The sequence below is a fragment of the Triturus cristatus genome, chromosome 4_1 (assembly GCF_964204655.1).
Source record: "Triturus cristatus chromosome 4_1, aTriCri1.1, whole genome shotgun sequence".
Lineage (NCBI taxonomy): Eukaryota > Metazoa > Chordata > Amphibia > Caudata > Salamandridae > Triturus > Triturus cristatus.
The window spans coordinates 563971836-563999461 of NC_140585.1; the positions used below are offsets into that span (position 1 = coordinate 563971836).

The 27626-nt window shown below is 42.2% G+C and overlaps 1 protein-coding gene across 1 annotated transcript in view; it reads right to left on the reverse strand.

Annotated features, from left to right (window-relative positions):
• The window catches only part of LOC146855233 (cadherin-related family member 3-like), a 628588-nt gene that overhangs the window by 558938 nt on the left and 42024 nt on the right, over nt 1–27626 (reverse strand). Inside the window, exons 4-5 of the mRNA XM_085651100.1 lie at nt 21071–21159; nt 4817–4939 (exon numbers count right to left, since the gene is read on the reverse strand). Of these exons, the coding sequence (XP_085507226.1) occupies nt 4817–4939; nt 21071–21159 (212 nt within the window). The remainder of the gene's footprint in view (nt 1–4816; nt 4940–21070; nt 21160–27626) is intronic.

Below are 27626 nucleotides of genomic sequence, written 5' to 3' on the forward strand. Positions count from 1 at the left end.
GGGGACAGTCTTTCTGGATTCAGAGGGGATCCACTTGAAGGTCTTGTGGATTGTGGAGGGAGTTGAAACAGGTGGAGGCGATGGCGTTGATCTGGCGAGTCATGAAGTGGGAGGAGTCTAGAATTAGGCTGAGATTCCCGGCGTGGTCCCTAAGGGTGGGTGGGTTTCCAAGAGCAGAGGGCCACCAGGTGTTGTCCCAAGCGGTGAGGAAGGGTCCAAGGACGAGGACCTCTGTCTTCTCCGAGTTGAACTTTAGGCAGCTGTGGCTCATCCATGCTGGGACGTCTTTCATTCCTTCCTGGAAGCTGAGTCTGGTGTCTTCGGGGTTCTTTGTGAGGGAGAGGAAGAGCTGGGTGCAGGGCCGGACTGGCCGTAGCGGGCACCGGGCAATCCCCCGGTGCGCCGCACGGGTGGGGGCCGGTTTTGGGCCCCTGGGGGCCGTTTTTGTCACAGGGCCGTTTTTGCAGCATAGCTGCAAAATCGGCCCTGTAACAAAATCGGCCGAAAACCGGCCCTGGCAAAGAGCTCGGTGGCACCCCCAAGGGGGGTTGAGGGGGCAGCCGAGCACTTTGCCAGGGCCGGTTTTGGTTCCCAGTCCGGCCCTGGCTGGGTGTCGTTGGCGTATGATACTATGCTGAGCCCATGTTGTTCTGACAATGGCGGTGAGGGAGGCCATGTAGAGTGTGGGGCTGAGCGATGATCCTTGGGGTACTCCGCAGTTGATCTCTGTGGGTTTGGAGAGGAAGGAAGGGAATCTGATCCTTTGGGTTCTGCCGCGAGAAAGGAGCGAATCCAGTCGAGGGCGGGTCCCTACACAGAGAGCCTGGCAGAGAGGGCTGGGATGAAAGGGAACCTGTGCACTTCAAGGAGCTGCTTTGAATTCACCACCATTTCAAAGACACATTTGGGTATAAGTACTAGGGCTATGATCCTACTAAAGCAGTAGCTTACTGGATCTGTGAAGAACTCTGCCCAGAGTAAGGACTGTTGTGCTGCAAGGTTTGCCGCTCTCCTTGACTGACTGTTCCAAGGAGCTGCTTTACTGCTGTGCTGAACTGGCCCTGCTGCCTGCTAATCACTGCCCCCTACTGAGGACAAGGACTGGACCTATCTCACTTGATCCCAGAGTGTCTTCAAGGGCTTGCTGGCTTGCCTCCTATTTTCTGAAGTCTCAAAGTCATAAAAGACAACTTGCAACTCTGCTGGTGCTGCTGGACTCTGCCAATGGTGAATCTTACCCTTGCCTTGGGTGTCCTCTCCTGTCCTGGGCCCCAGAAGTATGTTCTGCAGCTGTTTCGCTGCAAAGCAGATGAATCATCACCACTGCGCTGATTGGAGCAGATGCCTTGCCCTTCGTTACAAATACAGTGCCGATCTGCAGACATCCCTACGCAGCTCAACGATGAGGCAGCGCCGTTCGGAAGTACCAACTGTGATGTTCGACTCCAACGCAGTGACAATCCGAGGTCCTGACTGCGAGGCTCAACTTTAACGCATCAGCCCGACTAGGTGAATCAAAACTGACGCATCATACTTCGATGACTACGCATTGCTCCATCCAAGGTACTCTGTCACCAGGACCTGTTTGAGTCCTGTAGCCAGACTGCCCTCCATCGTGATTACCCTGAAATGTGGGTTTTCCCAGTCTAGTACGACCTCAAGTGACCTTTTAGTGCTATTGACTTCTAAGCACTAAATTTTGTTTATTCTTTAAAAATTCATTATTGCAATTCTACTTATTGGATTTTTGTAGTTTTGAGCTTGTTTTCCTCAGATAAATATTTTCTATCTTTCCAACTTTCATGGTCCTTATCTCTTGGCCGATATTGAGAAGGGGGAGAAGGCCACTTGCAGCCCCCTCCCTAGGCTGATTTCTGTCCCAGGGACCCCATTCGCTGGAGCCCAGCTGCAGTGAAAAAAGGGGAGGGGCCACGCAGCCCCCCCACCAGTGGACCATTTCGGCTACGAAGACCTAATTCCCTGGGACCTGGCTATACATGCAAATGGGCCCTACGGTAAGTATAACTCACGTCCACGCTATGCACTGCTTATAAATGTGTATACATATATATGTACATATGTATCACTAAACATCTAGCAAAACTCCCCTTGAAATGTTGTTGCTATTAAAAAAATCCTGAATCAGGCTTGATGAGAAATAGCTTCATCAATACTTGTTTAGTCTTTCTTTTGTTGCTATTTGGATGGCACACAAAATACAGATATTTTTGCTTGGCCCCTTTCTGAAGTTGAACCTGTAATTCAATATTGTTTAGCATCATGAGGGCTTGAATGAGACGGAAAAGGGTAATAAAATCAAACTTGTTCCAGATAATAGGCCCTATAATATATCTTGCCAGAGGCCCCACAATTCCTTAAAATGTCACTGTTTAACAGTGCCTATGTCAAATATTGCTTCAAACTGCAAATCTTATCACTTATAATTTCACTTGCAAGACCATATAAGAATTGATTAAAATTGAACCGATAACAAATACTACTTGGGGGATACTGAAATTATTTAACACATGAAACTAGGACAGATGTTCCCCGAAGAAGCTGACGGTATTCGGAACAAAATGTGTTGGCTGAATTGTGGGCATTTCTTCAATGTAATTTGCAAAGAACATAATTCAAGGCAATAATTTGAAATAAGCAAGAAATAGATTTCATATTATTTGGAGCTACTGAGCGTTACTGGAGTGAGTTTTATTGACTCTGTTTCTGTTACTAGAGTTACATATAATGGTTATGTGTGATTAGTACCACAGTACTTTATTCAACATGATGCCAAGTGCATAAAAGGATTGAACATGACATCAGGGTGCCCAGCTGAGGAAGGGAAAGTCAAGATATCAGGAGGGAAGTGGTTAGAATTAGGTGGAAGGGTTGGTGCAGAACTACGTGGAAAGCAGAGACCCTCAGTTCTTCAAGAGTTCAGCATAAGAAACCTGTAACATAACCATTTTTAAATGCCAGTGCCCAAGGCCAGACTGGCCATACCATCCAGTGAGCGTTTTCCCAGGAGGCTGGAAGGGTGGGGTGTCGCTTTTGCTAGTGGGGGCTGGTTTTGTAACAGTTTTAAAAGCACTGCAGAGTTCCCTGCATATCCAACAGATTTCAGGCAAAAATAAAATTGCCAAGATAACTCTAGTGAATAATGTACTTTCTGATCAGAGTTTTGTCTAGTGGGAGTCATAAGTTACAATCGTAATGAAGGCTTAAAAGTTATGTTTTTTCCTAGTCTTTCATTATCCTAATTTTGCTAAAAAAAGGGTTTGTTTGGGTCGAAATAAATTCTTATTAATAAAGTCAACCCTAACCACTGTCTTATATTCTGAATCCTGAGTTTGTGCTTCCCCAGACCAATCACTCTTAAAAAATGCCTACCAGTATGGAGTACATGTGAATCCTACATCTGGTATTCCCCTTTGTCTTATGTAACATTTTCCATACACTGATTCTCACACGTAGGATTCATTGTCTCTGTTATGTGTGAGTGATGTAAAATGCTGCAACACCCTACACTGGTATGAGAGGCGCTATAAAACAAATGGAATACTTGCGAGAGAGTGGCTATTGGGAGACTAGAGGCACTGTTGAAGGGCGATAGTGGGGGGAGGGGTAATTGATGAGCCCCAATACAGATTGCTGTATCTTGGTGCTCCGTAAGTTCATAATTTTCTATGCTTTAAAAACTAATACCATTGAATATATAATGAAAAATATGTTGTAAAATGCACAAACTTCTGCCATTTTTCCCTAAAACTTTGGGGGGAGAACCACCCAACCCCCTTCTAGTGGTCAGGCTCGCTGGATATGCATCGTATGAGGGCTAGTCTGTCAAAATTTGCCAGGGCTGCTTTGGGTTCCCAGATATCATCAGTTCTTTTGTAGAGTAGATTGCTTGATGCTACGAGTGTGACGGAAGGAATATAAACGGGGTGAAACACATTATCAAATGCTGCAAACAGATACAAGAGAATAAAAGCAAAAAGTAATCAATTGTGTTGAGCAGCCCATATAAATTAAGAAACATGGGATAGTGTGGTTTCAGTTGAATGCAGGTCCTAGAAAAAATGAATAACGCAACAAGAACAAGAACTGAGGGCCCGATTCACAGAACTAACTTAAGACAAAATCCTAAACTTACTACCATTTTGGTATTCACAGAAAGCACTTACTCATTTTGGTATTCACAGAAGGCACTTACTCATTTCGGTATTCACAGAAGTTAGGAGTCCTAACTTTAGGACTCTTAAATGCCTTCTGTGAATACCGAAAGCCTTAAAATTAGGATTTTTCTCAGTTTAGTAGTAGTTAGGTTAGGAGTTCAAACTTTAGGACTCCTAAACTGAGAAAAATCCTAATTTTAAGACTTTTGGTATTCACAGAAGGCATTTAGGAGTCCTAAAGTTGTGACTCCTAACTTCTGTGAATACTGAAGTGTGTAAGTGTCTTCTGTGAATACCAAAATGAGAAAGTGCCTTCTGTGAATACCAAAATGGTAGTAAGTTTACGATTTTGTCTTAAATTAGTTCTGTGAATCGGGCCCTCCGAGACGTAGCGTTTATGAGACTTCTTTGGACGCGCTGCACAAATAGGTAATTTTTGATTCATAAGGCAGAAAAAGGTATCTACATACAGGAGCATTGACTAATATTTGGCATTTGTCACAAAGACCCACTTTGACTTGACACGTCATAACATTCCGAGCACGAAACATCTCTAATCATGTAACACAGGAGCAATAGTGATGAACTGAAACACCAGCAATATGATGTATATAAAAGCAAACAATGAGACAATAACTTACATGATACCCTGCATCATAATCCAAAGGAGTCGGTGATGTCCTTGAAACAACTCCAGTCAGGTTATCCACCGAAAAGAACTTTCCCTCAGGGTCAGGAGCACAGATTTCACTTTGGAGAGTATACTGAAATTATGAAAGGAATGAATTACATTTAAATAAACTAAAATGCTAAGTTACTTCATATATTGTATTAGAAAGCCAAAGAGGTAATATTCAATCAAAAATATTGAAAAAGCAAAACTTTTCAACTGCAAAGTACAGTATGATGAAAACTAGTGCATAATGCATATTGTTATAAAATGTTTATAAGGCAAAGTTAAAGAAATTGTAATTGTGTAAAACTCGTTTTTATATGATAATGCCATGTTGTTGGTTGTATCAAGAGACATGACAATATGTACATAAAGTATTTTTAATCATCGTTAACATTAAACAAAGTAAGTACCTACAAATGATTTTTAAGGTCCAGCCTGAGCCAGCGTGCATGCACTGCTCTAGCGATCTGCTGTAGTAGCGTATGGAGGAGAAGCCCCGCCCACATGTGTCATTGGCTTGTGTCTTTGTCCCTAGTAAATGCTGGCTTCTGATTCCTTAATAGGCTTGTTAGTCCCTCCTTAGTACCCCATTGCCTTCATTTGTAACCTCCCATGGTTACTGGCCCCTTTACTTCGGTTGTTACACGGTACGTGTTATTTTAGAGTTGTAAGCACTATTTTTTTTATTGAGTTTGTCCTACTTCAGGCATGATGTGTTTTGTTTACATTCAGCGCACTTTGCGTGCTTTCACTTTCAAAGCTGCCGGGACAATCGTGACTGCTTGTTAATTATGGCCTTCCGCCCATCACTTTCGTGGACTTCAATAGGTACCGCCACCCCATCTTCTTTGTAATTAATATTTTTTTTGTCAGCTTCAGCTACATGCAATCACGGCACCCACACTGCATGCTTTTGCTGCCTGTTAACCTTGTAATACTTGGGATATACAACATACTTTAGTTGTGAGCACCCGTATAACATACTTTAACTGACAGGTAGCGGCCGCTTCACAAGCGCGCCACCTTTAATATTTACTTGCAGCTTTAGCCTCCACCATAAAAGCTTGCCTAATGGAGTTGGACATGACTTCTATCTTTTAAAAATAACACTGAGGTGATATGAGTATCCATATCATTATGTAGAAGAGAGGGATCATTCAGGCCCTTTTCTACATGCGAAGCTCACCACACCAAAATGCAAACACATCAAAGAGCAGTTGTGGAGTTGAATGTCTGTTTCCAGTAAAGTTTTTGTTTGACAGTAAGTGGACACTTTATTCTCACAAATTTTGTGCTTTGGGATGTACCAACACCAACTTCGACTTCTGGAAGGGGAAATAATATTGTTGAGTACCCCGGTGAGAAGGGGAACACGTGGGCTAATGTATCAGATACAGTGTGCATGGGATTGGTACGGAGAATGAAGTCACACTCACACACACGATAGTTTACTCGGCCAAGTGACCTCGAGCTTCCGACCCCAAGACCCTTTTATTATTCATCTACTTCTGGGTCGGGCGCCTACCACAGGTCAGGCATATACAGGGGAGTAGTATGTGACCCCCCTCCTGTCTGACTTCACAATGGGGTGGTCCACACAACATAACATTTATCAGTCCTAAATTTAGACCTACATGGCTCTGATCGGGTAATAAAGCAGTCTTTTAACTAATGTTTTAAAACCTGCCAGCTGTGTACCGAGCCCGATGCTTCCTCTGCTTTGCGGCAACCATTCTGCTGTGACTGAACCGTCGCTTCGATGCCATCTCCTTGGTCTGCCCTCTCTCCTGGCCGGCATGTATTCCGTTGCAGTTGGCAGATCTCCATTTCATTGCAGCAGCCCAGTGGTCGGAGTAGGCGGGATCAGCAGGGCATGGCGTGCCCCTACTTTTTACATTTAATAGAATCCGTTCCGCTACTTTTTCATTTAAAAAATGAGTACCAGGATGGAAAAATAGCCAAGGCCTATATATGAGGCTCGGCCATTCGGGACGGGAGGGGTGGCAGAGAAAGAAAAGGACTCTGTCTTTTCATTCCTGCCCAAGGACGGCAAGGACATTGCCCACTTCTGCTCTGCCGGTGGCAGCTGCTCCCCATCTTTCTTCCTCTGTCCTCCTCACATGCTAAAACCCGTGACTTCAAGAATGGCTCTTACCCTCAATTTCCTTCATTTGTTCCCCTGTGAAATGGATCCCCCCCAAAAAAAAAAAAAACACTTTTGCTAGAAATGTCGTTTTTTTCAGATTTTGCAGCCTCGGGACGGTGAGAAAAAAACTAAATACCCAAATAGAGCAAGACAGAGTGGCCTCAAAGTGACCAGATTGATTTTATTCACACCCAAACACATTAGCACCACTTTACAGAGTTTTCCAGTAAAGCGCTACTTTCGTTTTCTCGTCTTGTTGTTCTTTACTAAGAGCAATTCAGACTGGGGATTTTATTGTGTCCCTTAAACCAATCAAGTTTATGACTAGAAATTTACCCACATTACCTGCCTATTTAAAATAAATGAACACAACCCCATCACATTTAAGATCATTAGAATATAAGGGCTTGTTTATCTTAGCCAACAAAATTAACCCACACCAATGTTGCATTCCTGTGCAGTGGGCCCTCCTACATAACAAGTTCAGGTTTCTCAGTTGTGCACCCATGGCGTCTACAGGTGCAATTTTATCATATCAGACAATACAGACAATGGGAGAGCAGTTGGCCTAATGGCTAGGGCGCTCGACCTCGAACATGGGGAACTGGGTTCGAGTCTCGGTAATGACGCTGAACATCTTGTGATTCTGGGCAAATCACTTAATCGCCCCGTGCCTAACAAAGAATGAATGTGTGTCCTCATGTAACGTAACTGGTGCTATGTAAAGCGCTCTGATACCTGATTGTATTCGGTCAAGTTTGCGCTATATAAAACTCTGCAAAAAAAAATAAACTTTCGTTGTCCAAAACACTATTAAAAGGAACGGTTCAATTTTCATGGAGAGTGGATGCTATTAAAAATATAAAACCAGTTGCTAGCTGACTGTGGAATATTGGAAGCTGTTTTATAGAAGGTCAAATGGCTACTGCCCAGGAGAAATATTCAATTTTACACTAGGTAGTAGGTAACCCGTGTGGACCTCATCTACTTCCTGTTTTCAAAGATATGCAAGGGACTTTTATATAGATGGATTTATATTTTTGGGAAACATTACTGATGTTTTATGGGTGAAGTGGCTGATTCACAGGTCGGCTAAGCAACCTTCACTAATCTCTTCAAGTACAGCTTGGTACTAGGTGCGTACTTGCTGTAATGGCTTAATAATTCCTTCTAAACAACAGGAATTAGGGGGGGTCAAAGGGAAAAAAAATTATAGACCAGCAAGATGAAGTTTTCCCATATACTAAGTAAACACAGAGGTCAGTCTCGGGTCTAAGAAGGTAGTGAACACAAAAGACCAAGGCAGGTGAATTGAATCCCCACAGGGATAATCCCGAAAGAGGACTGGAGCCCTCACTCACCAAGAGGTGACATGCTTCATCATCGGGTTCACCTGTTTTAAAAACAGCACATAAATAGAAGGCATTCGCATTTACAATGCCAATAGCTCAAACTCTCATAAATGTGAGACCTATTGCAGTGCAAATGCTTGTTTCACTAAGTTATCAGGATTTATATTCAATTCTTTAAATGGGCCATTAGTGTATTAATTAGTTTAGTAATAAGAACGAAAAAGATTTTGTGGATTATTTCGATCTGAATATGCAATTTAGGTATGTGGTCACTAAATTTGGTTGTCTTTGTGTATATAGTTGAATGGCTTTGTTGAGCGCCCTATTGAATTTATGTTGATTGATATTTGGTACAGATATGTGGGATGAACACCCTTGAGGTCTGATAAGCATTGGTGAATAAACATGTCTTTTGTGAGAAACAGAATAGGGAATTAATGAAATAAATAGTTTGCCGGAACTTTTTTCGTTTAAAGTTAATATTTTGTAATAACAGGAAGCCCATTTAGGGATGATATTCCTGGAGCGCACGGAGTTGTAGGATACAGATACCATCAATAACATGGATATTGGAAGTTCTGATCTGCTTTCATGTAGCCGGTGAAATCAAGAAAATAGACAACACAATATCATTAGGATTGCTTCAAGGAAAATAGTAGGATAAGGATTCTATTTTCTTAAAAGAAAAGGAATGTTACAAACGTGATAAATACTTCTTTTGTGCTCACAGAAAACTATGGTTGTGCTAAAGTCGCATATATTTTCCCTTTTCTTAATTACTCAAAATTTAGAAACATTTACTCAAAAAGAAGTGAATTTTTGCGAATCCCAAAGGGGCACTAAATCGCACATCATGCCAACAGCAGCTGTTCGCGTTCTGTCGGCACGCATTGCTCCCGTAATAGAAAAAAATGGCCATTTTTTTGATACTTAGGCATATTGTGCCTTTTGGGATGATACTCTTATTTAGAGTTTTTTATACTGCCAAGAGGGTCATTCAATTACTTCAACCTCTAGGAGGTTACCCCTTACCAGTTTTAACTCACTATGCACGCAATTTTTGTTACTCCTACATAGCACCCACCCCGCACACCCTCATGCACCATCCGGCATGCCTCAAAAGATCTCCGACAAAGTGACCCTTCGGGGGACCCATTGGGAATTGCAGCGCCGGCCCAACGAGGAGCACATGCCCGATGATGAAGCATGACACCTCTCGGGGTGTGTGAGGGCAACAAGAGGCAAGATATGTTCTTTCCCTCACCTGATGGGCCCACTGTACTTAGGACTTCTTCGTTTTATGATGCTTTTTTCTTTATACTGTTAGGCTTTTTGGGTATCTTTCTTGACCCTGCTTTGGAACAGTGTCCCCTTTTTTGTTGGTATGTAATTTTGGGAGCATGGACACTGGACCATTAATTAGCTCTCTGGTCCCCTTTCTCCTGTTTTTTGATACAGTTGCACTGACTGACAACACAAAACCATCGACGTTGAGGTGCCACAGCGTCATTGAGGAAATTGCTGGGTCTTGCACCAATCCTGTACTGGTAAAGCTACTGGGTTTTTGTGTCGAGATGCACCACACTGCTTCAGGCTGAGCTGGTTGTTGGTGTGCAGTCGCCTTTATGATGTTTTTTTTCTTAATGCAGATTTATATAGAACGAACTTGACCCGAAGATATTGGAGCGCTTTACATGAGCACCCGTTACGTTACACAAGTACTCATTCAGGCACGGGGAGATTAAGTGATTTGCCCAGAATCACAGGATGTGGACGTGACCTCGAGACTCCAACCTTGGTTTCCAGCACCAAAGTCAGCAATCTAGCTGGCGGACCACTTCCTCTCTCCTTTGGGTTGCACTGGCTGAGCCGTGGACGCGATGCGCAGTCCGGCGTCAAAGCTATGAGGTGCTGCGGGGCACTGGGTCGGTGGTCGGTGCAGAGATACCAGAAGCTGTTGGAGCTGTTGGCGCGATGTGTGGTCCTGCTTCAAAGATGCGTGGCACTGGGATGCCTCATGAATCCCTGTGGCTTGAGAACAAGAGGTCAGTCGACTGTCACTTGGAGATCTTGGGGTCCTGGCTGGTTTCAGCAGGACAGTTCACAGCAGAAAAGATCTGGTGTAGCAATAGCAGTCATTGGGCAGCTGATCAGGTCTTGGATAGCTAAGCAGGTCAGTTGGGCAGACTTCACAGTTGGGCAGTCTTTCCTGGCAGAGTCCACAGGTCCAAAAGTGATCTGAGTAGTTGGGGTCTGAGGTCCAATGTTTATACCTGGTGTCTACTTCACAGAAGGAGAAACCTCCAGAGGTTTCCACCCCACAGATCTGCTTGGAATTTTCCCCCCTACCTGACCTGGCCACAGATTGTCTGGGTGTCAAATCCCTTTATGAGAGTGCTCAGTCAGGGCCTTTATGATGTGCAAGTGGGATAAGCGACAGCTCCTCCCCCTTCTTAACTTAGAGTGGCCTACTTCGAACATTTCACTTCCATTAGTCTCACGGTCTGTGAGCAAGACACAAATACCAACTGCCAACAACATCTAGTCATGTGACCCTGCATGCAGACAGCAGCCACCAAAATAGTTGGGACGGAAAAATGCCAACTTTCTAAAAGTGCCTCATTAAAGGAAAGGTGGTTTGTGGGCATTGTATAGAAACATTTGAAAAACAGAACCTAGGTTGTTCATAACAATGTTTTTGGTACAATTGTGTTTTTCATTTTTTGTCAATAATTTTTTTTATTGTCTTTCTTTTTTTCCTGTATGTAACATTTGCATTAATTTGTTGTTCCCCTGTGTAATGTCAAGTTTGTCAGAATTACATTTATAAACCATATTTCGAAATTTACTAAAGAAAAGAGCACACCAAAAGAATGAATAAAATAAAAGTAAAGAAATGACTAATGATCGTTGATCATAACATGTATGTATGTGATTGCATGAGTGAGTAAGTGTTTAAAAGTATATCAGTACTGGCATTTGTGTTGTTGTTTCGATTAATAGGGCCTAGTCTTACTGATTATGAGCCGAATCCTGTGTTGTTCAACCAACTTTCTAAAAGTGGCATTTTCAGAATGGTGATTAAGAATTTGACTTTGTCATTGAAGAAACATCTTAATTGCAATTCCATAGACATCTAAAGTCGACTTGTCTAACTATCACTTATTATATGTAATAAGGTAGACCACTGTTATCCTATGAGGGAGGTAGGCCTTGCAATAGTGAAAAACAAGTTTAAGAGATTTGCACTCCTACGACACGTAGGACTTAGAAGTCCAACTTTTTAAATACACTGCACTGTGGGCTATTCAGGGCCTAATACAGGGGGGGGGTATATGTATTATAAAAGAAGGATTGGGCCTGGCAAAAGGTTTATTTTGCCAAGTTGGCGTAGCAGTTCAAATAATGAACACACAGACTGATACATGTTTAAAGGACTGCTGAAGTGGGTGGCACAGTCAGTGCTGCAGGCCCAATAGTAGCATTTAATTAGCAGGCTCTGGGCACACGTAGAACCAGTTTACTAGGGATTTGCAAGTAAAGGAAATATGCCATTGGGTTGTATGCCAATTTTACTCTGTTAAGAAGGGAGAGCACAAGCTTCTTAGCACTGGTTAACAGTGGTAGAGTGCTCAGAGTCCTAAGGCCAGCAAAAACAAGATCAGCAAAAGATGGAGGAGGAAGGCAAAAACGTTTAGGCTAAGACCACCCTACTGCTGACAGGGCAAACACATGTCCCCCACCAGCTAAAAGTGGGGCAAACAACCCAGGATACTGGGGGTTCTCATCACTAAGGTGGAGAACCTACAGAGGCAATCAGCTTTGACATGGTCTGTCCCAGGAAGGTGTTCCACCATAAAGTCCAACCTCGTAGGAAGATGGACCACCTCAACGGCTTCGGATGTTCGCCCTTCATTTGCATGATCCATCTGAGTGGTCTGTGGTCTGTCTGAACACAGAACTGAGTCCCAAACAAGCATGGTCTCAGCTTCTTCAGTTCCTAGACTACAGCAAAGGCCACCATCTAAATAGGACTCTGCCTCTGTTCCCAGGGAACTAACGTCCTTCTGATGAAGGCTAATGTTTGGTCTAAGACCTCCACATTTTGCAGTGCTGAGACAGCCCCTATTACATACTCTGAAGCGTCACCTTGCACAATGATTTCCTTAGAAAAATCAGGAGCCTTGAGTACAGGTGTTGTACACAAGGCTTCCTTGAGGGTGTCGAAGGCCTTCTGACAGGCCTCTGTCCAGATCACATTTTTGGTCTGCTTCTTCGATGTCAGCTCAGTTAAGGAGACAGCAATGCTGTCACACAAAACCTCCTATAGAATCCTATGTGCCCTAGGAAGGCCATCACCTCAGTCTGTGTTTTAGGGGGTTACCAGGCTACCTGGTCTCAATCTTGGCTTGGAGGGGACCCACACACCATGTGGCGCAGACCCACAACAGAACCCTGCCCTATCTAGCACTGACTAGCCTTGAAAGTCAGGCCCGTCTTCTGCAGGAACTGAACTAACTCTTGGAGGTGGTACAGGTTTTCCTACCAGTTGGAGCTGAAGACACCTAAGGCATCAACGTTGGTGGCACAGAACGCCTCTTTCCCCGCTAGCAGTGGCATTCTTTAAGCCAAAGGGCATCAATCTAAACTTGAAAGGGTCCTCTGGGGCCGAAAATGCAGACCTCTCTTTTGCTCTCTCAGTCAGGGCAATCTGCCAGTACCCTGATGTGAGATCAAAAGTATAAAAAACATGCTTGGCAGTGCCCAGTCTGTCTGGAAGCTCATCAGCTCAGGAGATGGGGGGCGATTCAGTCTTAGTAATGGAATTGAGACCTTGGTGGCCAACCCAGAGCTGGAGTTCTGATCTGGTGAACCCCTGGGTACCAGCACCACAGGCTGGTCTAGAGTCTGTTAGGGGACTTAATTACCCATCTTGGAGACCTTTTCCATTATAATGGTCCTCACCTTATCTGACAGCCTGTAAATTGTATTTCTGAAAGGTGGACTGTCTCCAGTCACCAGGGGTGAGTGAGATTAGAGGGGAAAACGTGCCCCAATAACTGGTGACAGTCACTCTGCTATTCCAGGGTCAGAGTAGGGGAGAGCCCATCAGCACCTTGTCCAGGAACCATAGGCTCACTGCATTGGAGGCCCTTTTCCCAAGAGATAAGGTTATCTCCAGAGGTATCACCTGCTGCATGGCCCTCAACTTGCCACTTCAATCCTTCAAGAGTAGGGCACTCTTTCTTCACCTTGCAGAATATCTCCCTGGTACGCCCACCCTCAATTTGCCATCCCACAAGCTCAGACTGTCCTCTCCAGGGCTGCAATGTCTTCCCTGGTAGGCTTTGGGGCATCTTCCTCAGGGGCCCTATCAACCTAGACTGTGGGAACTGCAGGAGCTGGTTTCCCATGCCCCTTGCCCTTCCTCTTCTTGGCAGTTACTAGGCCATTCTTCCAGCCTCCAGGATTCCTTGACTCCCCTTTTGGGCATTCATGGACCTTGTAGTAATACATACCCATTCAGGCAATCCTACCATCCCCAGGTGTGAACTAAGCTCTACCTCCTTCCAGGGTGTTCTAGGTCATTACCCAAGAGACAATGTACCTGCATGGCAGGGCTCTCAGCTCCATTTAGCAAACCTGAGACCCCCCACTCAAAGGGAACCAGAGCCCTGGGTAGCGACTCTAATGGTTGTCTGTGACTATGATCTGGTGGAATGTGTTAGGGAGAACCTGCTCTGAAGACACCAGATGACACCTTACAACAGTCATGCTGGCTCCTGTGTCTCTCAGGACCGCTACCCTTTGCCCATTGATGGTGACCCACTGCCTATAGAAGTATTGGATGGAATATGAGCTTTTGGCACCATCTCTTTATCTCCCAGGGACACTAATCTAACCTCGGTCTTCTACCCCAAGCTAACTGTAACCATCTCCTCACTTAGAGCTAAACTCGCCAACACAGGTGTCTGCCCACTGGTGGGGTGCTGTGCTCTCTTGGACATTTGGTGTCTCCCTTGCAGGGCCCATACTTGTAGCACTATGCACACTGGGGGGCAAACCTCCTTGTCTGCTTATCAAAGAACCCTTTCCTCTTTGGCTCAGACTGGAATTGGTTACTATGATTCTCTTGGGAATTATTTTGGAGCCTCTAGAGAACTCCTTACTTTTAAGTGCCCCCCCTTTCTTCTGGTGGGACACCTAACCACTCTTCTGGTGATCCCACAGATATCTTTTTGGACACTCAATTAGGTGTTTGTGCATCTTTGTAAAACAAGTAAAGAGCATGTGCTCCCTCAGAATCAGGTTATAGAGCCCATCATAATCCTTCACTTTGCTGCCCCTCACCCAGCCACTCAGTGCCTTACCAGCATAAACAAGAAAATCCACTAAGACTGAATCCTTTGACTATCCATGAACCTGATGTGGTATTTCTTGTCCACACTTGGTGACAAGGATGGCTTTTCTTGGGACATATCTTGTCTAGTCTTCTACCCCTAGTGTGAGTAGAGTGTCCCTTCTCACTGGTCGCCTATGTCTCCACAAACTACACCCCCAATACTCCTCTGGAATCTTGTGTACCTTAAGAGCTACCTCATATGCGGCAAGCCACTTGTCTATGCTATCCCCAACCACACAGTTAGGCACCAGATCTTTAGGGATTTTCTTTTCTCCTTCGGACACTGTAAGTATGCTGCCACCATTGTTGCTGGACTGTGCTTAACTAGCCCTGATGTCCAGCTCTCTGAGGCGCCTTCCGTGAGCCATTTTCCTCTGCTCGACCGCCATGGCCAGTTCCGTCTCCTTCATAGCCAGTTTTTGTTTCCCCAGTACTAGTTCTTTTTCGATTTTTAGCTTGGCCGTCTGCAACTGGAACTCCCTCTCTGCCTTCCTGTCTACCACCTCCTTTGGGGACAGGCCATGTCACTGTATACTTCTTCTTGCTCTGGCAGGGAGCTCTGACTCGAGAGATGAGTCTTCTCCCTCCCCTGAGGCTGCATTTCAGGGCTGGTATCCAGGCCCTGCCCTGGATCTCTACATTATCCTCCTCATTCCCATCCAATGTTGCTGTCAGTAACTGAGGGTCATCCTTCTAGGCCCTCAGAGATTTCTAAAACTCCAACTTCTTGGTGACTGTCTTCATTTGCACTCCCTTTTTAGGTCGAGCAAAGGCAGTGTGCATGAAGGACTTCGCTCCCGTCTGCTCCCACCCCATTGGTTTAAAGCAATCCCACTCTTCTTTGCTGCTTTCAAAATCATTGAGGCAGCGATATGACACTTCCGTTTATCCCGGAAGCAGCACCGCCCAACTACAGTTTTCGTCCCCTTGCATGTTTCAAGTGTTGCTGAGGAGAACTCTTTTATACAATTGTTGCAGCCCAGCATGCTGAGTTGTACCTTTTCTGAGGAGAACTCTTTTATACAATTGTTGCAGCCCAGCATTCTGAGTTGTACCTTTTAAAATGGGGTCTGCTCTTTTATTTTGTTATGCGCGGTTATTAAATTACCTTGTTTTGACATGAAGCTGCGGGGTCCCTCTGCTGCTCTGACCTGATCCAAGCGTCTCATGACTCCATAGCAACTTTTGCCGTGCGTACCCTCTCCCATGTGCTTCCTTTCCCCAGCGATGTTTTCGGTGCATTTTCTTCTCCAGTCCTCCCAGCACATTATGCACACACACACATTGTAAGGAGCACTGCTGGCGCCTCTGCTGTCCTCCGTAATCAAGACTTGTGCTTTCTGTGTGTTCACAATATTCCACCCCAGGCTTGAGCAGCTGCCACCCCTCTTCCACCGCTCTCCCGTTAGGCACGGATTTATTTCCCACAGATTTAGAGAGAACTCGCAGCCTCTTCACACCTCCCCACCTCCAGCGAAAGCAATTTTTTTTAAATCTCTCCGACCCGCCCTCTCTACTCTCTCCGTGAATTATTTAAATTCATTCAAGATGCTTAAATTGGCTTTCCCTGTATATGCCTTCTGCACATTACTCCACTGAGCAACACCAAGGTTAGTGCTCTAATACTTCATTTACTTGTTTTTTTAGTCAGGGACATTCATGTTTTTGAGGACCGCGGATATTCAGCACGGGGACCGCTTTTAAAATCATTTATTTTATGGTGCACAGATAACTTGTAAATATTCAGGCACTGCGCTTTATATTTAGCATGGTGCTCATAGTCATAGGGGAGATTAAGATAAGGACAGCTGTGTCCCGTTCTGCAGCTAAGCACACACGACTTCGCAAAAGCCAGACGCTTTGGCCCTCACTGCCTGGCACTGCATATTTTCCCTGCCTTACTGTACCATTTAACATGGCGGGCTGCAGCAACGGGGGCATGGCGGCGGTGGTTGAGTGGCTCCCGGACTCGACAGCTTCTAAACAATAAAAGTGGACATTTTAAGGTAATTCTGTTAAAGTTTCATTTTCAAAGGCACACGCAGGAACTTTCTCCAAATTCGTTTTTATGTGTAATGTAATAATTAGTGAAACAGGTTCAGTTTCTGAACGTTAGCCTTTTTTTCAGTTTAAACATTAATAATGTAGTATGTCACCCTAGAACTACTCAGTGCTCATTTGATGACGCACACATGGTGCAGCCTACCAACATCTCACAAGCCACTCACAGAGGGCAGAAAACACTACCTGGGTGGTATCCCTGGAAACTATAGCTCCATTTTTACTTTTCATAGTTTCGCTACTAATTATACATTTGTTTGGCTACTTCATTTCGAACTAACATGAAGCTTATCATCCACTTAAAAGCAGAACACACGGGGCTAAAGAGGTGGTTAATGTAATTAATTTAGATGGAGGAATAAACATCCCTGTTACAAAACCTTAACAGTCTAATAGGATTTTATCAAACACACATCCATGTCTTATATGTAAAAGAGTCAGTTACAAAAGTCTGATGTTGAAAAATAAGTCCTAGTCCCCAAAAACGAGTGCACTTATAATTGGGGAAGATCACTAAAAAGAAAGCATTTAAAACAAGCATTTGCAATGCAATAGGTCTCGTATTTCAGTTTGTGCTATTGGCATTGTAAATGAAAATGCCTTTTATTTATGTGTTTTGAAAACCTGCAAGTAGTGCATAAACACACACTTAATACTGATAGTCCTTGCTTACGAGAAGCAAGGCTGGCAGTAAAAGAGGTGCAGTTACTGCCAGGCTTGCTTCTCAGAAGCAAGGACTATAAGTACAAAGTGCGTGTTTAGGCAAAGCTTGCAGGTTTTCAGAATGCTTAAATAAAAGGCATTGTCATTTACAATGCCAATAGCTCCAACTCTTGGAAATGCACGACCTATTGCATTGCAAATGTTTGTTCTTGCAGGACTGTTACTTCTGGCAAAACATGAGCATTCTTTCCCAAATACTGGTTGTACTATTAAATAATGACCCAACGACCCCCAGAGTATCATGGTACAAGAATGATGATGACAGAATATTGAAAGGTAAGCACATATAGGGAAGTATAGATTTACTATTACTAACTCCACATCTACATTCTTGGAAGATAGTGGTATATTGCGTAGGTACATATATGTGGCGTAAGGAATAGAAAAACTACACTTACTTACCTGTTGAAATTTTCAATTAGATATTTTGGGTTTGGCATTCAGGGTGCAAACAGTGTGATTCTATGTGATGGTAGCTATGGATTTTTTAAGGTACATATTAAAGCACACTCAATCAGCTTTCCACAATCCAACATGAAATCATATCAATTAGATGGGATTTAAAGTAGAAGGATTTAAAGTTGTAAAGTATGCTGACTGGCAGCTTTGTGAATTTTAAGCATGGAAGCCTCCCATGTGTACTTGAAATGGAAACATTTTCTTACAGAGGGATAGTTTGCCATTACTACAGGTGCAGATAAAAGTCAAGCTTTATGTTACAAAACTGAAACTCCAACTTCTTGGTGCCTTTCTTCATTTGCAGACCCTTTTCCTTACAGAACTGTCACTGCTGGCAAAAACTTGAGCCAAATCACCTCCTTAACAAAACTTTTAACTTCTCAGCACGTAGGTTGTAATTATCACCGACTATGCCATCAAATGTAGACATAGCTGCTATGCATCAAAAGAGAAGGTGTGAGCACTTCTCACAATGAGCATGTAGTAACAAAGACCAAGAGGGTGCCATTGTTAAGCAATTTGCAAAAAGCAATGTGGCTCAAGTAACCATGGTTAGACAGTATTCGGATCTTAAAAACCACTTTGCAAGTTGATTTGTGGATCTTACACTAAGATCACTTTTAGAAATTAAAGTACAGACTTGTGCTTTGAAATCACATTGGTCCAGGTGTATTGGCCAAAACATGATAAGCTTATAAATTCCATTTAAAAGCACCAGTCACCATTTGTCTACATGTACTTAGCTATCATTTAGCTCCTTTAGGCTATCTCTTACTTTCTCTATTTACTCCCAATCTCTCAATCTCTGCCCCTACTGCCTCTCTAAAACTTTTCCCCACTAGCCCTTTCTTTTTGCTGCTACATCGATCTTCCCATTGCTGTCTTTCCTGCTGTCTCTTGCTTTTTCTATTTACTCTCCTTTCTTTCTCTTCATCTTCTCTCCTTTTCTAGAACTTCTCCTTTCTGTCTTCTCTTCTATCTTCTTTGTTCTTCTCAAAAAATATATTCGCTGGCCCTCTTCTCCATGGACCATGTATGGCAACTGACATTTTCTCTTGGCTGTGCATGGCTATTAACAGCACCTGTTATCTTTCTTTGACCACTGTGCTTTTTGCTGTTCCCCTGTCCCAAAAGCATATCATCATGTGAGCCTCCTGGAACTGGAGAAGTCCCCTACAATCATTGAACAATGAAGAGAACGCAATGTGGCCATCATATCCCCACAGCTTGTTGTCTATTCTTGTTGCACAGGATAATAGGCTGCATGAATTTGGTATTTTTTGTAACAGCTTTAGGGCAGACGACCTGTTGACGCCCACCACACTACTTTCACAGTGTTATGGACTTCAAAGGGTCATCCACAGCACAGGAAAAGAAAATGTTTCTGGAAGAAACACCAGAAACTTTTCCTTTCCCAAAATCAAAGTCAGTAAGTGAGGGAAATGCTACCAATGAGTCCCAAGTCTGATTTCTGATATACACAGTATGCACAGTACACTGCACACACTGATATTACCCAGCAAAATGAAAGTGAATGCAGATCGCGCTAATGAAATCTGTGGGGATCAACAAGTGTCTGACCACCCAGTTTTCCTACAATTCTCCCCATAACAGTAGTACCCCACTTGTGTGACTGAGCTATCGTCCGTCAAATGAAAGGCTCCTTAAGGCCCATAAGACACAAGGAAAGATCAAGATTTTGCCTTGCAAATTGACCAATTCTGGTAATGTGGGTAGCTGTGGTCTTTAGGACAGGACTGGGTCGGGACCCAAATAAACCTTTCAAGCCCAAACATTTTTAAAAACAAGGTACTTAGGAAAGTCTGGGGTGGTGTAGCTTGTGTGAATTCCGATACATTTTTTTTACCCAGTATAGCCTTCAGATTTCAAACTTTGGCTAAATCAAATATTTTCCTATTATTTCTGTGAAGGAAAATACTTTAATTTGTGAGGATTTATGAAATTCCTACCACCCAGTGATCCCACCCTTCTCCCAATTAAAACACTACCCCAAATGGCAACCTAATATTTGGCATTTAGTACATTAATTACAATGGACCTCATAACAGAAATGTATCTGCTTTGACCATAAATTAGTTAAGATAAAGCAGAATTTCATAGGAATCAATAAAGTTCAAAAAGCAGATTTATACTACACAGATCATAAATTACATTATACAAAAATCTAAAAACTAAAATGCATTACTTTTTGGACAGGTGCACACATGTGATCAGGCAAAATGTTGTCAATCTCACTGCAAGGGAGCAAGTGGGTGAAATGGGCTGACCCATTGACCCATCATGTGTCCTGTAGTAGCAAAATATGAATGGACGACGAATAGACCAATGAATGAAGACTGCCTACCTAAAGCTTCTGTTTGTATTGATGTATGTATTTTGCATTTGACTTTGTTTTTTTTTTATTACATGAGACTGCAGACAGCTAAAGCTGTTCCTAGACTAGATCTAAAGAAATGGGAGGATAAGCATTTCCCCTCTAAGATTAAAGCACAGATATCACATCGCTAATTTTGATATTTTGACTCCAAAATGTACGGTTATGCAGATCCAGATATCATAAATATTAAACCCCAAATTCAGAAATATATAAAGGTTTTCTGTGTTATATAGCATCGCTTTGAAGACAGATAATTACAGTTAGTGTCAAAGGTTGATAGGTATGTCAGAAGAAATTCTGACTGTCTGCACGAACACTAATATGAGTAGCAGACCTAATAATGTCACTTCTGCCCAGATGTCTGTCTTTTGCGTTTACTTTTTCTCGGATGCAAAGCATAAGGCAAACTCTCTCACTTGTCGGACTGAGTGGAGCCAACACTATTACATTCACATTCGTGATAGATGTTAAGACTATAAAAATTACAATGAAAAAGTTGGCCCAAAATCATGTAAATAACTGGTGTCAGTCAGCAGCAAATTCAATAGCTAAAAACTGATAAAGCATTGTATTAAACTGAGGTACATGGATATTATGTTAATTGTGTAACTGAACATAAAGCATTTTTTTTTATAGTTAAAAAGCACAATGAAAAGGGGAAAAACACATTAACCTACTGTCAGTATGTCATCAAAATCCTCGTCTTTGGCATCCACCTTATATATAGAATTGAGCATCAGGTAATTCTCATCAATGGATATTATCTCTGAAAAGAAAAGTAGTAGTACATTGTTTGTGCTGAAACTGAAATGTTAGTGGCATAGATTCACATTTGTTCATCCAGTGTTCACTTGAATGTATACCATTAACATAATTAAATCCTAGTGTATACGTTTATCTGCATATTTTGTGAGTATTAATAAAGTAGTGCATTTATTTTATTTTTTTCAAACTGAAGTTTTTTCTTGGCATTATGGATGTGTCTAAAACTGAGAGCTTCAATTTCTCTCGCAAAGGTATATTGAGATATCATTAATCAGTGCACACAATGTGGTTTTCATGGTAGCACATGAAATGGAATGTATTTAATTATTTAAAGCAATAGAATTGGATCCTTGGTGATGTGTAGGTGTAGCTGCTCTGCGGAACAACATCCACTTCTGATGAGAGGGCTACCATAGGTCCTGTTAAAGTTGCTGGGCATGTTAACTTGACACTAAAAACAGGTTTATATATGTTTATGAAAGAATAACACTTTATGGATTTTGCATTTATTGTGAGTGATACATGTGCTGTGGGTACTCTTCCTCACACCCTCCTCCAGCAGGAAAGTCTATACCCCTCAATCTTTCTACAACCTGAAGATCAAGGCAATTCAGTGAGCATAGCATAGTACCTGGTTCCTGTATTTTCAGGGGCAGTGGCCTGACTTGGTACAACGATTGCCTATCTGCCTTTGAGTCACACAATGCCCTGAGAAGCATCCTGACCTTGTGCAAGGACTGAGGGCCCTGGGTCCTATATTTCAGAGATCAGTCTATAGTAGGAATACGTTCAAGTAATTGGTTATCAAGTGCTAAGTAGAATCAGTGCTCTAGTGAAGCTAGGTGGTAGTCTATTCAAGGAAGTTGTGCTTAACATCACTCATACATATACAACAGCTCTAGTCTGGAGAATAGCTGTTTCTGGATGCACAAATCTTCCTAGATCAGGTCTCATCAGCCACAGTTGCATTTAGTAAATTATAGCCAATGCTTAGCACAGACATGCAATATCTCCTGATAGTTTATGTTTTGAACTTCATCAGATTTCTAACTGGATGCTATAACTAACAACAACACCACACACATTCTTCCAATCTCATCGAAAACTGGTCATTTTCGATGAGATTCTCACGTTCAATATATAATGAACAAAAATAAGTGCTGATTTCCACAAACGAGTGCCGATAAGGCCCTACGGACAACCACCATTCAAATGAAGCACTGCGTACATAGAAAATAACACACTTAAGGTGGGCAAGAGACAATTGACCAGAACCAAATAAAAGTTGAAACATCCTTTGGTAAACTCACTTACACACATGAAACATAATAAAGATCTTCCAATATTAAACTCACTTTACTTTTGTACTAAATCACAAAACACATTTCGAAGAATTACACTGAATAAACTTTACTAGCCACACACCAATTGACACTTTCTTCAATTTAAAGGTGGCTTTGCAAGAGCCGCGCAACATGGCACCCAGGTGGACACTGATGCCATAACAATGGTGATTAGCACTATAGAATGCACCATAAAATATTCATACCATAGGAAACTAAAAAAAAAAGACATAATAATGTATTGCAATTGTAAACCATAAACCATGCATCATATCTGCTCTAAGGAGTGGTGGTAAATATGTGTTTAGAGCAACGCACTGAAATGCATGGTGATCCCACATGTTTAGCAGATCCTACAGAGAGGTAGCTATACCAATCGGTAGAGTGTACCAATTGATGCTGTGGCCCATACCCATTAACGACATTCCTTTAACATGCCTGGCACCTCAGAGAAAACAATACCTGCATAATTTCATGGTTCACTCCGTTGTCCTCCTTCTTTGCTGACTCTTAACTCGTTGGCTTTGCTGATATGTCACTTCCCTTCAAGGCTGAGGTGCACTGGTAAAGTACAAATTCCTTACACTTTGGTCCTTCAGCTGTTGTGAGGGAGAACTCCTTTTTTAAAATTTTACTTTCCTCAGCTTCCGCTGATCAGTGCTTGTTCTTTTTTTTCAGTTATTGTGTGTTTCACTTTGCATTTCCCATTGGATCAAATGACAGACTGATTTTTATGAATCAATTATTTCGGTCCTTCTCCCTTCCAGAGAAACTGACATTTGTGAACACTGCTGAGTTATAGCACACAGTGCATTAATTATGCAACATTACAACATTTGTATAGAAAGTGTTTACATCAGCACCACACTGTGTGACACTGCAGCACTTATTGCAGATTAAATGAAATGTTAGAAATCATTTAATTTACCACTTACCGAAGCAAAGTGTTATGCTAATTTAAAAAACTGCGTATGTGATTACCGTATGCTACAGTTTCCATGTGTCACAATTGCAGTCTGTTGAATGTAAGATCTCCAACATGGAGTCACCAAATTGCAGGCTTAGCTCAAGTGACGATTATGGATTCAACCCAAATCCGTGACTGGGGGTGAGTGTCTGAAAAATTTCAGACTCAGTCCATCATCTCCTTGTGTTTGCTTAGCACAAGTGACACCAACAACCTGTTGACTCCTGATGACATCACAAGTCTGACCCGATGTCCCACACCCGCCCATCAGTAAGCCCATTTTGATGTTGATGAGTGGAAACTACAAAAAGTAAGCAGACATCTTTGATCATTGATCGGTTTCTGTTCCCGCTGTTGCCTTTGTGATCCCCGAGATCAGCAGTAGCAATAGCATTTCCATGGATACTAAAAGGCAAGCAAGGGGATCAGCTGCTATGCCTTTCTGAGGTTCATGGCTGTGATAACCAGTGTCCGGATACCACCGGTAAATGTGGCTATGCACTTTTGTAACCTCACTTCTGAGTGGCTGTGTGAGTGTGTATCTGTTTGCATGTTCATGTGTTTGTTCACCAGTGCATGAGTGTTCATGCATGTGCCAATTAATTCTTGCATGCCAGCTGGCGTTTATATGTGCATATGTCTGTGAGTGCAAATGTTTATGTACCTGTGTGTGTGGGTCTCTGTGCCTGCACAAGAAATTCAGACATATTGGCTTGGCCAATGTGTTGCTTACATTTTCAATTATTGATTTTTTTTTAAAATGTCATTGCGTTTTTGTACAAAGGATTACTTTATGTTCTTTTTTCACACTTTTATCTTTTCCTACATCCTGCAATTATACCTGCCTTGCATTACCCAATTTAAGATAATACATTTAGTTATAAAAGCTTTCTGCCGGAAACCTTCATTTGATTAGTCACATTTTTCTCCACTTTAGTAAACAGAATGGGTGGGGCAATGGTCAGTTCACTTCAGCCATTGGTTTACTTCAGTGTGAATGACAGCATTTTGCTCCTGCATAAGGTGCACATCTGTGCAAAAACTTCAGTGCCAGGAACTACTGTTATTTTTTTTTTGAATTTCAAAAATTACATTTAGTCAATGCTTGTTTTATATGGGATCGGGAAAGGCTCAGCAGCTCCTCTAACACTGCTACTGCTACACTGTTTGTTTTTTGTCATCTAGACATCGTGGACATAATTATTTAAGAAAAATAAATCTAATAAGGGCCATGTTTGTATTGTCTGAATGCATGGTTGCCCATCTTTTAATTTTTATTTTCATAAAAATATTCTAAGGTGACTGCTTATTTGTTAATGTGTGGGATTCGGTGGTCATTTGTCAATGTTTTTCATTTTAATAAAAACTATTCTGCAATAGCTGCCTATGTCTTCTCATGTGTACAAATAGACACTCTAGCTTTTAATGGTTTTACAAAAATAAACAAGCACTTGCAAGGCAATAGATCTCGCATTTTCAAGAGTTTGATATATTGGCATTGTCATGACAATGCCTTTTATTTATATGTTTTGAAAACCTGCAAGCAGTGCATAAACACGCACTTTGTAGTTTTCAAAACAAATAAATAAAAGGTATTTTTTACAATGCCAATAGCTTAAAGTTTCGCAAATGCGAGACCTACTGCATTTTAAGTGCTTGTTACTTATTGGAATTATATAGAATATATTGATACCCAATTAACTTCTTTGAGAAGAATCCATATTTTATTTAATGTTATCAGCCACCTTGTTTGTCCCATTCTCAAGCCAATTTATCTGCCAATTTAATGCATCCTGCTGCACCAACAATTCACTTTACACGTCAATTGGATATTTCAATCCATACAGGTTATATGATTTAAATTACTCTTAAATCTTCAATAATCACCATCACCTTCCAGATGTGACATCCCATTTTACTTGCTTTTTCTCTACTTCTTCTCTACTAGTGCTTTAGTCCTGTCTCTATCATGATTCATAGCTCCTCACAATATTGAGGCTTGTATCATTTAAAGACGCCTGTCTTTCTCCATCAAACATAGTTTGACCTGAAAAAGTAGTGAATCTGTCACATGTTATATATGTTTTCTTTTCCTAACACAAGTTTTAGTTTCTTTTTTAAGATGGTGTTGTGTAGTTCCTATATAACCTATACAGGATCAGTGCGTTTGGATAACATAAACTATGGGATTGGTGGCAGACTGATTCTGTGCACCCCCACCGGATACGTTAGCCTGTCTGTATCAGTGTCACAAGAATTTCTTCTTATCAGGGAGAGAGTATTTCTTGGCAACCTCAGAACATGACAACCTTGATCCCTCAGATTCGTGGAAACAATATACTACCTTTCGCTCGGTCACTCATGCTTACTTATTTTGTCTCAGAGATACACAGAATAAACATACCAGGTGTTTGTCAATAAAGATTTATTGAACAGTTGTTATTCTAGTGTAGAATAGATGAGCTGCAACAACCATTAGACAGTAGCAGAGTTATATGATCAGAAGCACTAAGAAAGTAAATGGATGGTATAGCTCTACCATCTTGCAATAATCATGAATACATACTAGTACATAATAAAAGTGCGTACTCCTACGATGTCTATCTAACTAGATGTACCTAAATGTACCTAGCATCTATGTAGGTGTTATGCCAAGAATCCCTGTAGGATCTAGTCAACCCCATTACCTGGGAATTAGAGAATATGGGACCCAGTCCTTGTCTCGAGTTGGACACCCCGCGAGGGATGTTAGACCACTGCTAGCTGGAGCGTCTGCATGCAGGAACCTCAGCATCTCTGGTCAGTGTGCCAGCCGGGAAGTCTCGGTCTCCTCTGTCTTTCTATGCAAGACATGAAGTACATATGCCCATAGGTCTCCCAGGGGTCCTACCTTGCTGTGTTACTGTGTCGGCCTAAAGGATGACGTCAGGCCTGAACTTTATACAGAGATATATACAGGAGATGTCAGTCCTGCTGCCTCATGCATAATGTATGAGATTTGAACTAGGTAAAAACCTGCGTTTGAATGCAGTGTCATATATAGGTTAAAGGTCAGTCCCTATGAACCGTTATGTATGTAATATAGGGAAGGATATAGATGAATGGTTGCAATGTTACATGTGCCTATTTAGGGTACCTAAATGGAATATAACACACACTCCTCTTCTGACTGAATGACATATGTAACCTATTATTGTACTACCATCCTAACTAGATATTGGTAAGCACAAAGTTTAAAAACATTTATTTTGCTAAAATGTTTAAAATGTCTAAAAATATTAAAAACTTTAAAAAAATGTTTAAAATCTTGCAAGCCATAGCTCTAAAGTGCCGTAGATATAGTCCGAACCACTATAAGCATTACAAAGCCATGTATACCTAATAAATGAACGAATGTCAATTTTGTTTCTGAGTTCCAAACTGAGCTTGTTTAAAAAAGGGCGAATTTCTTCCAGCACAAGACGAGCTAAATGAGTCAATTGTTTATGTGTCCTGGCTGATAGATGCAACTTTTTTGTTGCTTGCTTCTGCAGTAGACGGCCGCTATAGCATCTCGCAGAGTACATCAATTGAGCACAGATGATGTTCCACACTGTCCGTAGCCGTTGATGGGGCATCCTGTGTGCTGTCCAAAGCCTGAGTATCAGAAGAGTAGCCGGTGTCCATACCAACAGGTGCAGTTACTACCTGCGATGGCTCAAGGAATACCTCCATCAACACTGGAATATGCTGAAGACACTGCAAAACATAGGCCATTATCGGGTCCAGTAACGCATTCACGTCCGGTTGTGCGCATGATGGGAGTGTCAAACAAAGGTCAAACATGCATTCTTCTCCGCAAAACAAGCATCGGAGGACAGTTAAGATGCAGTCCATCCAGACTGGTCAAAATGACAAAAACTAAGATGCACTTAGTTCTCTTAGGCGAGGCATGCCTAGATGTTGTACCAAGCGGTCACGGTATTTATGGTCCAGGAGTGTTTTTTTCATCTCCTTGATGATGGGGACGTCCATTGTGTAGCAGATAGAAGATAATCAGGACACCTGCTATTAGAAACAGGATTAGTGGAAGTCCTCGAAGATGCTTCCGAACACGGAGTGTATGAAGTTTTGTATAACTCCAAGTACCATCTGAAAGGTGCCTAGAAGTCCAGAACC